Genomic DNA, 13,325 nt, shown 5'->3' with positions numbered 1-13,325 from the left:
TGAGACTCAGAGTGGTTTAATGACTTGTCCCAGGTCACGCAGCTACTCAGCAGTCCAGCTGGAATTGAATCCTAGTTAAATCTGACTCCAAACTGCTCTGCATGGAAAAGCATAAAGCCTGACTCAAAAGTTTGTACTGCTATCCGCTGACACTGTTTAGCCACTGGCAGTGCTGAGCAAAGGAGAAATAAGATTTAGGTAGTTGACTCTGGTGATGTGTTGTGATGAGAGATCCATTGCTGCATGGACTCTGATCATACATATGGCTCTGGGACATTCTAAGCGGACTTTATGTTTAAGGTATGTTTGCTGAGAAATACAATGGAAAAAATTTTGGAAGGTCGCTTCCCTGTAGAGTACCTGAGAGGTGAGTCATCCATAAAACCTGGGAAAGTAGTGGAGCTGGCTACCAAAGCCAGAAAAGAAAGGCTTGTTGGTGCTCTGAGCCCAGGACCTGCCAGTCGTTGCTTCTGTCCTATAGCCGGGAACTAGAGGAGGCTGACAGAAAACAGGGATTTTGCTGGGCCTAGTAAAATCCCTCACACCTGTAATCTCAGCACCTGAGGAGGCCAAAGCAGAAGGATCACTGGAGCTCACGAGTTTAAGACCAGCCTGGGCAATATAGTGAGATCCCTAGCTCTAAATAAAGAGAGAACAGAGTTGGTTAGGGACACAGTGGAACACCTGAGCATTGGGGCAGGAAGACTTGGAAGGTCCTTTTCTGACTCTTAGTCTCTAGAGAAAGATAGTGTCTGCTTTTGAGGCCTTAGGGTTTCTAGTAGCATCAGCCTAAAATGTCGGTGGGGAAGCCAATATTTCCCAAAGAGGATAGAAGCAATCTTAACAACAGAATAGGGGAGGGAGAGATTACAGATGAATCAGCAGCACCAACAGAAGTGGATTAAAGCAAGGCTTGTACCTAGGGGGCCAGAGCCATGGAGACTTAGAAAAGAAGCAGAGTTGCCTTTATTCCCTAAGCATGGCCTTACGTTTAGATCAGTAGTTCTTAAAGATTAATGTCCGTCAGAACCACCTGGAAATTTTGATTCAGTAGATCTGGGCTAGGGCCTGAGAACTGACATTTCTAGCAAGTTCCTGAGGATGTGGATGCTGTTGGTCTGGGGAATCACACCTCGAGGACTGTTAGTTAGGGTAGTGGTTTTTTGAGATGGAGTCTTGCTTTGTCACCAGGCTGGAGTGCAGTGGCATGATCTCTGCTCACTACAAACTCTGCCTCCCAGGTTCAAGTGATTCTCCTGCCTCAGCCTCCTGAGTAGCTGGGACTACAGGCGAGTGCCATCATGCCCAGCTAATTTTTGTATTTTTAGTAGAGATGGGTTTTCACCATGTTGGCCAGGATGCTCTTGATCTCTTGACCTCATGATCCACCGGCCTCGGCCTCCCGAAGTGCTGGGATTACAGGTGTGAGCCATGGCAACTGGCCGGAATAGTGGTTTTCAACCAGAGGCTACATTATCTGGAGGCACTTTTGGTTGTTACAGTTGGGGGTAGGGGATGGGGAGGGATACATGCTCCTGATATCTAATGTGTAGAAGCCAAAGATGATTCTAAATATCCTACAGCCTCTGACAACAAAGAATTATCTTGCTTGAAACATCAATAGTGCAGAGACTGAGAACCCCTGGTTTAGAGAAAACGTCTTTAGGGACCCTATGTAGAAATGGAGAGTGGGCTAGAGTGATTTTAGAGAAATGTAACTGTGGGCTAGAGTGGAATGTGGGAGGTGGCATCCTGGAGATAAGATTGTGAGTAAATCCTGATTGGGGTAGAGATCCCGTCAGATGTAGGACCAATACAAACTAAAAGCTACCTCAGCATATACATTTGAGCTCACTATACAGCATCCACTCTTGAGCCAGATGAGGCTGTTCAAATAATTAGGTTTAAATTGCACTTGGTTGATTAACTAATTGTTATGGGTTGAGGGGTCTTTATTGTTCAGATTTCCTTGAGCTACATAGTAAAGTTTCTCTTTGACAATCTGTAACTGTATCTTTACTGACTCAAGAGGGAAGCATTGTTTTTTCCTAATTCTACTCATGGGGTGGTGGAAGCAGTGGTGCCCCCAGTGGTTAGGTGTGTTAGTGGTAGTGACCTGGCTTGAGCAGAGAGTATGATGATCTGGTCAGGGGACAACATCATGCTGAGCAGATTAATCCCTTTTTATCTGGGTGATTTTTTGATGCCATATTTACCTTGAACTGAAGATTGGATAGACCAATCTTTCAATTTGAAGCCAAAGGACTACTCAGAAAATAGCCTAGTTGCTGTTTGTGCAGGTGCTCTTGGAGAGAGGCAGTTTCATATACAGAGACTGTAGGGTGGCTGGTAAGAGTATGGGTTAGCTTTGCTACTCACTAGCAGTATAACTTTTTTAGGTAAGTTATATAACTTTTCTGTGCCTCAGTTTTCTTATCTCTAAAATGGGGCTAATAGCACCTCATTGGATTGAGGATTAAATAAGGTGATACAAGTTTCTGAGGAAAATGCTTGATACATACTAAGGACTGCATAAATGTTAGCCATCACCATCATCATCACCATCATCATCATCATCATCATCATCATCATTCTGTGTAAGGAAGGATCGATATCAATGAAACGTTTCAACGAAAGAGTTAAGAGGATTCAGTGATTTGAGAGTTCAATGTGATTCCAAGGCCTCAATCTCATTTACTGGGAACTGTTTGGGAGTAAGGAAAAATTGGGCTTCATCTTGGATATTTTGATTTTGAGATTATTCATCATGAATTTATAAATGCCTGAGAGTCAGTTAGAAATATGGACTTGAAATATTGGGCTGAAATTATAGATCTCAGTATCAATAACAAAGATGAGATTGAGAGTCAAGGAAATTCACATAGAGAAAATGTAACTTTATACCCAGCATTTTTATACAGGTTCTTATTTTATTCTTTTTTTTTTTTGAGACAGAGCCTCACTGTGTCGCCAGGCATCAGGCTGGAGTGCAGTGGCACAATCTCGGCTCACTGCAACCTCCGCCTCCCGGGTTCAGGCAATTCTCCTGCCTCAGCCTCCTGAGTAACTAAAACTACAGGCGCACGCCACCACACCCAGCTAATTTTTGTATTGTTAGTAGAGACGGGGTTTCACCGTATTGGCTAGGCTGGTCTCAAACTCCTGACCTCGTGATCTGCCCGCCTTGACCTCCCAAAGTGCTGGGATTATAGGCTTAAGCCACCGTGCCTGGCCCTATTTCATTCTTATGCTAACTCTTTTAGATAGTATTATTCTCATTTTAAAGCTGAATAACCAGCTAGTGAGGTTATTTTTTTTTTTAGTAGAGATGGGGTTTAATAACTTGTTTGAGATTTTATAGCAAGTAGAATAATTAAAATATAAATTCATCCATTTATCTACCCAGTGGACTCCTCGCCCCCCCACCAAAAAACAAAGTATCCCTCTGTTGCCCAGGCAGGAGTGCAGTGATGCAATCACTACAGCCTCGACCTTGGGCCATCCACCCATCTCAGCCACTCCTGAGTAGGCTGGAATCACAGGCATATGCCACCAAGTCTGGCTAATTTTTTTTCTTTCTCTTTAGATGGAGTCTTGCTCTGTTGCCCAGGCTGGAGTGCAATGACACTATCTCCACTCACTGCAACCTCTGCCTCCTGGGTTCAAGTGATTCTCCTGCCTCAGTCTCCCCAGTAGCTGGGATTACAGGTGTGCATCACCACACCTGGCTAATTTTTTGTATTTTTAGTAGAGACAGGGTTTCACTATTTGGCCAGGCTGATCCCGAACTCTTGGCCTTGTGATCTGCACGCCTCAGCTTCCCAAAGTACTGGGATTATAGGCGTGAGCCACCATGCCTGGCCAAGTCTGGCTAATTTTTTAAAAAAGTTTTGTAGAGTTGGGTCTTCTCTGTATTGCCGAGTCTAGTCTCAAACTCCGGGGCTCAAGCAATCCTTCTGCCTTGGCCTCTGAAAGTGTTTGGATTACAGGCATGACCCACCTGCACTTGCTGATTTTTTTTTTTTAATTTGAGAGGGAGCCTTGCTCTTGTTGCCAGGCTATAGTGCAGTGGCATGATCTTGGCTCACTGCAACCTCTGCCTCCCGGGTTCAAATGATTCTCCTGCCTCAACCTCCTGAGTAGCTGGGACTATAGGCAAGTGCCACCACGCCTGGCTAATTTTTATATTTTTAGTAGAGACAGAGTTTCACCATGTTGGCCAGGATGGTCTTGATCTCTTCACCTCGTGATCTGCCTGCCTCAGCCTTCCAAAGTGCTGGGATTACAGGTGTGAGTCACTGCACACAGCCTTTTTTTTTTTTTTTTTTTTTTTTTTAAGACAGAGTCTTACTCTATTGCCCAGGCTGGAGTGCAGTGGTGTGATCTCGGCTCACTGCAACATGCATCTCCTGATTGGATTTTCCTGCCTCAGCTTTCCAAGTAACTGGGATTATGGGAGCCCACCACCACACGCAGCTAATTTTTGTATTTTTAGTAGAGATGGGGTTTTACCAGGTTGGCCAGGCTGGTCTGGAACCCCTGGCCTCAGGTGATTCACCCACTGCTGCCCCCCAAAGTGTTGGGATTACAAACATGAACCACTGTGCCATGTCTGGCCTGACTTGCTTTTTATAAAGCCTTTTTTTTTTTTTTTTAATTTGAGACAGATCTCACTCTGTTGTCCATGCTGGAGTGCAGTGGCACCATCTCAGTTCACTGTAACCTTCGCCTCCTGGGTTGAAGCGATTCTCTTGCCTCAGCCCTCAGCCTCTCGAGTAGTTGGGACTGCAAGCGCGCCCCACTATGCCTGGCTAATATTTTGTATTTTAGAGATGGTGTTTCACCATCTTGCCCAGCTGGTCTCGAACTCCTGAGCTCAGGCAGTCTCCTCACCTCAGCCTCCTAAAGTGCTAGGATTACAGACATGAGTCACTATGCATGGCCTTTTTTTTTTTTTTTTTGAGTAGTTTTAATTTCACAACAGAATTGAGATGAAGGTACAGATACTTCCCATATACTTCCCACATGCATAGCCTTTCACATTATCAACATCCTCCACCAGAGTGGTGCATTTGTTAACTGATGAACTTACATTGACACATCGTAATCACCCAAAGTCCATAGTTTACACTAGAGTTTACCCTTGGTGTTATATAGTCTATGGGTTTGGACAAATGTATAATGACACATATCTATTGTTAAATACAGAGTATTTTCACTGGCCTAATCCAATGGACATTTTATTGTTCCTTCATTATGGTTGGGTACAGTGCTAGATGCTGATGATTAAGAGAGGGCATGGGGTTTGGTCTTGTCCTCAAGGGTAGAGCCCGTGCCCATTGCATCTTCAAAGCCCAGGCTGCTTGAAAGCCCAGCGTAGTAGCCATTGCACTACACTGCCTGTGCTTTTTGCATATCTCGCTTCTCCATCTCTCTAGAAGGTTGGAGAGAAAAGTAGGTAAGGCTTGAGGAACAAAGTTACTTATTTATTTTTCATTCTTCTATTTATTCTTTTATTAGAATGTGTGTTAATATATTCCAAACCCAAACAATTATTTGTATGTCTCCTGTGTATTACTTGTGCTTTCCCAAGAAGTAGTTGCTAAGCCTTTTCATGTATGGTTTCTGGGAGGTGAGGAAGGAATGGTTTGATTTTCTCCAGTATGTAGAATGCGATTCCAAGAGGTTAAATAATTTACCTACAGTTATTTAGCCAAACAAGATTACTGCAAGGTATACGAAGTCAGGTCTCCTGACCCAGTTCACGAGAGAGTTAAAGGAACTATCATTCTTTTTAGCTTCCTTGGAAAAAGAAGGTTGAGTGCTGGGAGGGGTGTGGGTAGGATTGAGTAATGGACTTAAAAATGTGAAGGATATTTCTGTAGTTTTCAGTCTTCTGAAAACCCTCTAAGAGGCAGTGAACTGAAAGCACACAAGAATGGCAGGAAGTTAGCACACTGAAGAGAAATCCTCCTGGTTGGCAGGCAGAGTGAGAAGACTGTGCTGTCATCTTTTCTAGGATCTTTCAGAATTGTAGGAGCTGTGAGATCCTGGGTTAACTCTGTTAAGAAAGTCAGAAGGATCAGTGAACATCACTGTCACAGTTCTTCATTGGAATATCCATATCTCCTCCTTTACTCTAACTCTACCTTCCATCCTTTGCCACTCATTATCCGAAGTGTTTATTTGTCAAACTTGTCTGTTGATAGTTCTGAGCTAGCAGTTACACACACTAAGACCATCGGACACAGCTAATCCCTGCTCTAGTCAGTAGCTTCTGATCTAAGACAGACACATGGATATAGTTAAAGATTTTGAATGTACATATGCTCAATCTGACAACGGGAACACAAACCATCCATTCAAGTAGAAGTGTTTGAGCCAGAATTGGATTGCACCCCTTCCCTGCACCCACGCACATTTCAGTTCTTTCCTCATGATTTTTTCCTCCCAAGACATCCCAAGAATTTGTAGAAAAACTAACCAAGCGACTGAAAAGACACCCTGAGGAGACAGGAGGCTTCCAGGAGGCACCGCTGGCCTACGATGCCATCTGGGCCTTGGCATTGGCCCTGAACAAGACATCTGGAGGAGGCGGCCATTCCGGTGTGCGCCTGGAGGACTTCAACTACAACAATCAGACCATTACCGACCAAATCTACCGGGCAATGAACTCCTCGTCCTTTGAGGGTGTCTCTGTGAGTTACAACAACTTCCTTGATCCTCCCCTGTCTTCCCAATCTTGAGAGAAACTCCCAAGAGGCACCTTCTACAAAGATACATTCTTGGTTTTTCTCAGTTACTTCTTTTCAATGATCAGTCTCCAGCCAGAGAAGTAGGGATCTTCAAATTAGAAAAACCCATCAAAGACTAGAGGGGAAAAAAATGATGTATTCCAGTTTTTTAAACTCCTTCCCTTGTTTCTTTTCAAACTAGTCCAAGTATCCATGAGTCAGATAATTGTAGGATTTTGAAAGACAAAACAATCTGAAAGATCATCTCCTTATTCATTTTAAAATGAAAAGATTAGTTTCCAGAGAGATGTGCTGACTTGCTTAGGCCACACAACCAGAAGCCTGCTGGTGTTCTGTCTGGGGACTTTTTCACATTCAAATCTCTTGAGTGAAGCTCCTTGTCCAAAGAATAATGTTTCTAAAATCTAGGGTATGGGCATCTGGGGTATGTCCTATATGCAGGCAAATGCCATAAATAGCATTCATTCAGAGGCTCAATTACATCAAAAACAGAAGGATTTAAAGAGTCCCTGATGTTCTCTTTCACTCCTGCTTTTGTCCCTTTTGCCTTCCTCCACATGTTCCTTCTGTCAGGGCCATGTGGTGTTTGATGCCAGCGGCTCTCGGATGGCATGGACGCTTATTGAGCAGCTGCAGGGTGAGTACAGGGGCAGGAGGGGACCGGACATGGGGGCCAGGCAGGGGCTGGGCTGGAATGCCACCTGGGGAAGAATGCCAGAGACATCACAGGATTGCCCTGGCACCTCTCCACTTCTGCCCTTGTCTTTTAACTCTCTTCATCAAGCTTGTAAATAATCATAGAAAGCTTAGCTACAAGAAAATTGATGCCTTTGAGTTGCACTGGTTTTGTTCTTGAAAAGAGGTGTGCAGGCCGGGTGCAGTGGCTCACACCTGTAATCCCAGCACTTTGGGAGGCCGAGGCAGGCGGATCACACGGTCAGGAGTTTGAGACCAACCTGGCCAACATAGTGAAACCCTGTTTCTACTAAAAGTAGCAAAAAATTTAGCTGGGCATGGTGGCAGGTGCATGTAGTCCCACCTACTTGGGAGGATGGGGCAGAAGAATCGCTTGAATCTGGGAGGTGGAGGTTGCAGTGAGCCAAGATCATGCCACTGCACTGCAGCCTGGGTGTCAGAGTGAGACTCTGTCTCAAAAAAAATAAAAGGGGGAAAAAGAAAAGAGGCATGCAAATTAAAAACAGCTACTCTCTCACACAATGGCTTTCATTTTAATTTCAGGAATTTTCCCTGGTGTGGCTTGGGTTGAGAGGTTGATTACCTGTCAGTTAGACTCAAGAAAGCTGACTCCAGGAGAACTACTATTTTTTTTAAAGGGAATCCATCAAGTTTCCTTGCTATATAAACTATCATTTCTAATTTATCTTCAGTGTGTATAGCGTGGCTTTTGTATATTGTATTTTCTTGTAACTTAGCACACTTATATATTTGCAGAACTTCTAGGAGTTAATTTTTCTACTCCACTCCACTCTCAGTCTTTCACAGCATGGCCAAGAGAGCTATTTCTTGGCCTCCTGTGAAAAGTTTCTTTCTTCCTTTCTCCCCACCTCCACATCCTCTCAGCTCCTCTTTGTATCCAGGACAAGAGGAAATGGACTTCAGCCACAACGAAAAGAGTGTGAGTTGGCTTTTGAAGGAAAAGTTATGGTAACAGAAACAGTTCTAGAGCAGAATTCTTAGAAGTGACCAAATTTTACTTAATGGCTCTTTAAGAGGCAGATATAACTTATCCAAGGAATTAAAACCCAAGCCAATGGAAGAGAATGTTCTAAAATTAAAATGAAAGCCACCGGGAAAATAGAGCCTGCCCATCATGAGAGGGAGAATAAGCAGAAATATGTGTAAAGCTTTGGAAGCCAAAATCAAAGTGAGAGACATCTCACCGAGAGAGGTGTGAGGAATGGAATAGGTGGCAGACATGTTGGGGAGCCTCCTCACTGAAGATTTTTAAACATAGATATTCTTATTTACTTGAGTTGCCTTGGAAACCACCTTATTATATTGCTTTTAAGTCATGTTGCTGATTCAAGCGACCTGTAGGTCCTTCCAAGCATCCTTTAGGGACTCAGGTGAAAATAAAATCAGATGCAGCCATGGAAAGCTCTAGGGAAGTTGGAAGCTGAAAATGCCTGGGTCAGCTCTTTGGCTCCCTGTGGTCACTTGTTTGATTGTCATCTGCCCAGGTGGCAGCTACAAGAAGATTGGCTACTATGACAGCACCAAGGATGATCTTTCCTGGTCCAAAACAGATAAGTGGATTGGTGAGTGGATCCTGTTTGTATTTTTCTTCAGCCCCTCTGGACAATCAAGGAAAATAGTCATGTATTTGAGGATTGGATGGTGGAGATCATTAGGCTGGAATGCGGCTGGCAGCTGGGCCAGGAGAAAGGGTTAAGTAAGAGTGAATACAACCCCAAAGGCGTGGGTAGGGGAGACTGGTGTATTTGGAAAGGGAATAGGCGGTGGTTAGTACTATTTTTAGTAGCACATTGCTGGGGTAACTGGGGATTAGAGGCAGGGGGTGGACAGAGGGTGGGAAATGGAAACTCCATTTGGGTTTCCCAGATGTCCTGGTGTCTTGATATATTTGAACCAGCTACTTCAAGCCCAGGGCTGCCTCTTTGTCTGTCTCTGTCAAGAAGACGGTTGCTTAAACCTTGGAGGAGGAGGGAAAACCTCATGCATTTGTCATCTGCTAAAATGTGCTTTTTATTTTTATATGTCTTTTTATGTAATTTCAAGGTACACGTGCTGTTGTGTTACATGAATATATTGCACAGTGGTGAAGCCATGCTTCTTTCAGTACACCTGTCACCAGAATAGTGTACAATGCACCCAATAGTATTTCATCCCTCAAAATAATACTTTTTAAAGAGGGAAAGTAAGCAGTTATTCTTTGTGTACCTGGTGGCGTACATGATAGGACATAAGAGAGAAACTGAAGGTGGACAAAAGGAAGGACCTACTGATAAAAGAAAAGCTCCTTGACAATGAAGGGGAGGCCCAGCCATTGAAGACAGCAGCCATCTGCCCTGCCCAGCGGAAATCTAGTTATTCCCAGCACTGCTGGAGTTTTGCACTTTTTTTTTTTTTATAATTTGAATTTAGGACAGTGTTCTGGATTGCTATAAATGCTGCATGGCCTAAATTATTCTTTAAAAAAAAAAACTAAGCAAATTGAAATTAATTTTTTTGGTGAACTCTGACAAATTTGAACTTCCCCTTAATAATAACTGGAAAACACCTTTGGGTGTATCACCCTGTCAGGATTAAAATCTCAGATTAGTTTTTTTTTTCCTTAAGATTAGGTGTCCACACTAGATACTTCAAGGCCTCTTTAGCTTTATGATTCCATAATTGTCATTTGAAACTTTGATTTGGGTTATAAGAGACCTTATAACATTTTTCAGTTATCCCCTTCTTTTTCTTCCCATTTTCCTTTGCTATAAGGAAGACAGAATAACTTAACAAACAAAAACAAAGACTACGACTTTGGTGACATGCCTCAGCATTTCCCAAGCTATGGAGAGACCATGGACTCACATCTTCTCATCTCATTTCTGTTTACTTCCTGAAGGCCCCAGTGGCACTGAGCATTCTGCCTGCAGTCACCTCTGTTCAGTGCAGTTAGGGTCTCATAGCCCCAGCCAAAGACTGAATGTCTGTCAGCAATCTAGTTCTTTGCCCTTTTCTCCTGTCCCGGTCTTCATTCCTTTGTCCTCCTTCCTTTCTTTTTTCCCTTCCCCTCTTTCTCCCCTGTGCCATGCAGGAGGGTCTCCCCCAGCTGACCAGACCCTGGTCATCAAGACATTCCGCTTCCTGTCACAGAAACTCTTTATCTCCGTCTCGGTTCTCTCCAGCCTGGGCATTGTCCTAGCTGTTGTCTGTCTGTCCTTTAACATCTACAACTCACATGTCCGGTAAGTTTCTCTTCTGACATTTTCCTTGTCTGCCTCTCCGAGATACTGATCATGTTCCTGGACAGGATGAGAATGAAATCTGTATAACTCCCATGGCCACGTATCATGAGTTTTTCATTCTGACTTGTTGAGAATGAAAATGGGGAAACCAGATATAACCTCCACACCTACTCCAAAGTAGCTAAATGGAAGAAAAAAAGAAAAGGAGAAAAAAACAACTTTGGGGCCAGGTCTCACGGTCTTGGACTCTACATAAATAGACTATTTTAGTGGGGGCCCTGTGCTCCAGAAGGCATCTGTAACCCCATCTTCAGCCCCATGACTGCATTGCTTTGCCTCTCAAGGCTCCACTGTGTTCTCCAATCCTGTCTTCCTTTAGCCCCTGGCCCTGAAATTGGGGTCATGCCGTTGCATGGCATTTGGAGAGCTAAGCCTCCCTGGAGAAGAAGAGTAATTCTCTCTCTCTCACCCTCTCCACCTCTGCCCTAGTTATATCCAGAACTCACAGCCCAACCTGAACAACCTGACTGCTGTGGGCTGCTCACTGGCATTAGCTGCTGTCTTCCCTCTTGGGCTGGATGGTTATCACATTGGGAGGAACCAGTTCCCTTTCGTCTGCCAGGTGAGGAGGTGCTGGGCAAATTCCTCACAGAATATGGCTCTACCACCCATCTCAGGAGCGCCTCCAGTGATTTATAGTTCTCTGCCTTTCCTCCTCAGCTTTCCGTGACTCTTGTCCCTGTTCTTTGCTTGTAGCATCACTACTCTGGTCTCTGTTTGGCTTCTTTCTGTGCCTCCAGGCCATTTTCATTCTGTAGTTTACTTGTCAGTTCCAAGGTTGCCATGGTAGGCCTTGCAGAGAAGAGGAGGGAGACATTGAAGACAAAGGAAGGAGGTCTGCTCAAAAGTCTCCTGAACAATGATGGCTTGTCTAAGGTGTGCTGGCTGAGAATCAGAATTGCGGACTTCCCAAGGAGCCTCTGTTGGGTTTGCAAGGGTAGAGGCGTACATTGAAACAGACAACAGAGAGAGTTGGGGGGAAGGGGACCACTGCAACACAGGGAGGAGAGTCTCTGGGACTCTACATGGAAGGTTGTAGCGCTATGGGGAGAGGCCAGCTTCAACAGTGATAATTGGGTGGTTTTCTGTTCCACTGGTGGAACCATCCACTCTTCCTCCTGATCTGCCTGTCCTTGCTCTCTCTCTTTCCTCTGCTCTGTGCTGTCCTGATCATACATCTGTGCACATGGCATTTGCACATGCAGTTCATCAGGAATCGTCTGTTCCCAGTGAGGCCAGAGTGCAGCTGGAGAGGCAGCCAATTAGCTGCAGTGCAGTAGGAGAGGTTCCAGAGTAGGGATCTGCACAAAGTATTTTGGGGTCAAAGAAGGGAGCACAGCTAACGGTTGACGTGATTGGTTGGACCTCACCGTAGAGGTGGCCTTTGAATACTGAAGGACAAATAGGATTTTATCAGCTAGAGAAATAGAGGAAGGCTACTCCGGGGCCATAGGAAGCATCATGTGGCTAGAAAATACAGGAAAAAAGAGTAGATCAAGAGAAAGTGAGTAGTTAAGCATGGCTGGAGAGTGGGGTGGGTGTGGGGCTGGGAGATGAGCCTGGCCAGGTGGGTGGGAGCATGTTGTGAAGTGTCTGTATCACATCCAGAGGTGTTCAGGCTGTAACTTATAAACACTAGGGAGTGGTATGTGGTTTTTATCCAGTAAAGCCAGGATGTTAGCAAGATCACCCTGGTAGTGTGGAAGTAGAAGGTGGATGAGAGGAATTGTTCAAGGTGGGGAGGCTGCCCTCCCCCTGCTGCTCCCCATCCTATTCACATTTCCCCATCCGCCCTGTGTCATGATGTGCTCCCTGCCCACACTTCCTTAAGGTTCTGCCCATCTTTACTTCAGTCCTGGCTACTACCCTACCCTATTCTGCCTGTGCCCATTCTTGTTTTCTAGGCCCGCCTCTGGCTCCTGGGCCTGGGCTTTAGTCTGGGCTATGGCTCCATGTTCACCAAGATTTGGTGGGTCCACACAGTCTTCACAAAGAAGGAAGAAAAGAAGGAGTGGAGGAAGGTGAGCTGCTGCCCAATCCTCAGTTCCCAAATCCTTGGCTCCTGGGGCACAAAGCATTTTCCCCTGATGTGCCTGTGCTCCCCACGTATTTATCCAGACTCTGGAGCCCTGGAAGCTGTATGCCACTGTGGGCCTGCTGGTGGGCATGGATGTCCTCACTCTCGCCATCTGGCAGATCGTGGACCCTTTGCACCGGACCATTGAGGTACTGCTGGAGAGAAGGTGCTGCGGTCAGGAGAATGAGCAGGGCTCACTGGCCATTAGGGCCCCAGGGCTGTGTGTGGTCTTGAGGGATGAAGCTACTTGGTGAGAGTGCCTTCTTTCATATTGGAACCTCTTCCTTTCCTTCCTGGAAGGAACCTCTTGTAGGCCTCCAGATTCAACTGAAGAAAGAAAGGGGTGGGGATCTGGGAAGGGTGTGTAGAGTTTTCAGGCATCAGGGTAAGTGGGGAACAAGTACCTCCAAGGGTTCAGGAAACATTCCCAGGCCTAGAGTGAGATTTGGCATCAGTATTGAGGATCTCAAAGGAAAACAGTTGGAAGCCAGAGAC

At 45.0% G+C, this 13,325-nt stretch overlaps 1 protein-coding gene across 8 annotated transcripts in view; it reads left to right on the top strand.

Annotated features, from left to right (window-relative positions):
- GABBR1 (gamma-aminobutyric acid type B receptor subunit 1) overlaps nt 1-13,325 on the top strand; it is a 30,751-nt gene that overhangs the window by 13,150 nt on the left and 4,276 nt on the right. For all 8 annotated transcript variants that reach the window (XM_078368469.1, XM_078368468.1, XM_054253783.2 and 5 more), the window contains 7 exons: nt 6,456-6,698; nt 7,329-7,392; nt 8,957-9,034; nt 10,543-10,693; nt 11,183-11,315; nt 12,658-12,774; nt 12,872-12,979. In XM_078368469.1, the coding sequence (XP_078224595.1) occupies nt 6,456-6,698; nt 7,329-7,392; nt 8,957-9,034; nt 10,543-10,693; nt 11,183-11,315; nt 12,658-12,774; nt 12,872-12,979 (894 nt within the window). The remainder of the gene's footprint in view (nt 1-6,455; nt 6,699-7,328; nt 7,393-8,956; nt 9,035-10,542; nt 10,694-11,182; nt 11,316-12,657; nt 12,775-12,871; nt 12,980-13,325) is intronic.

Source organism: Callithrix jacchus, chromosome 4 (assembly GCF_049354715.1).
Source record: "Callithrix jacchus isolate 240 chromosome 4, calJac240_pri, whole genome shotgun sequence".
Lineage (NCBI taxonomy): Eukaryota > Metazoa > Chordata > Mammalia > Primates > Cebidae > Callithrix > Callithrix jacchus.
Note: the sequence above shows the minus strand (reverse complement) of the source record. Positions and strands in the feature narration are given on the sequence as shown.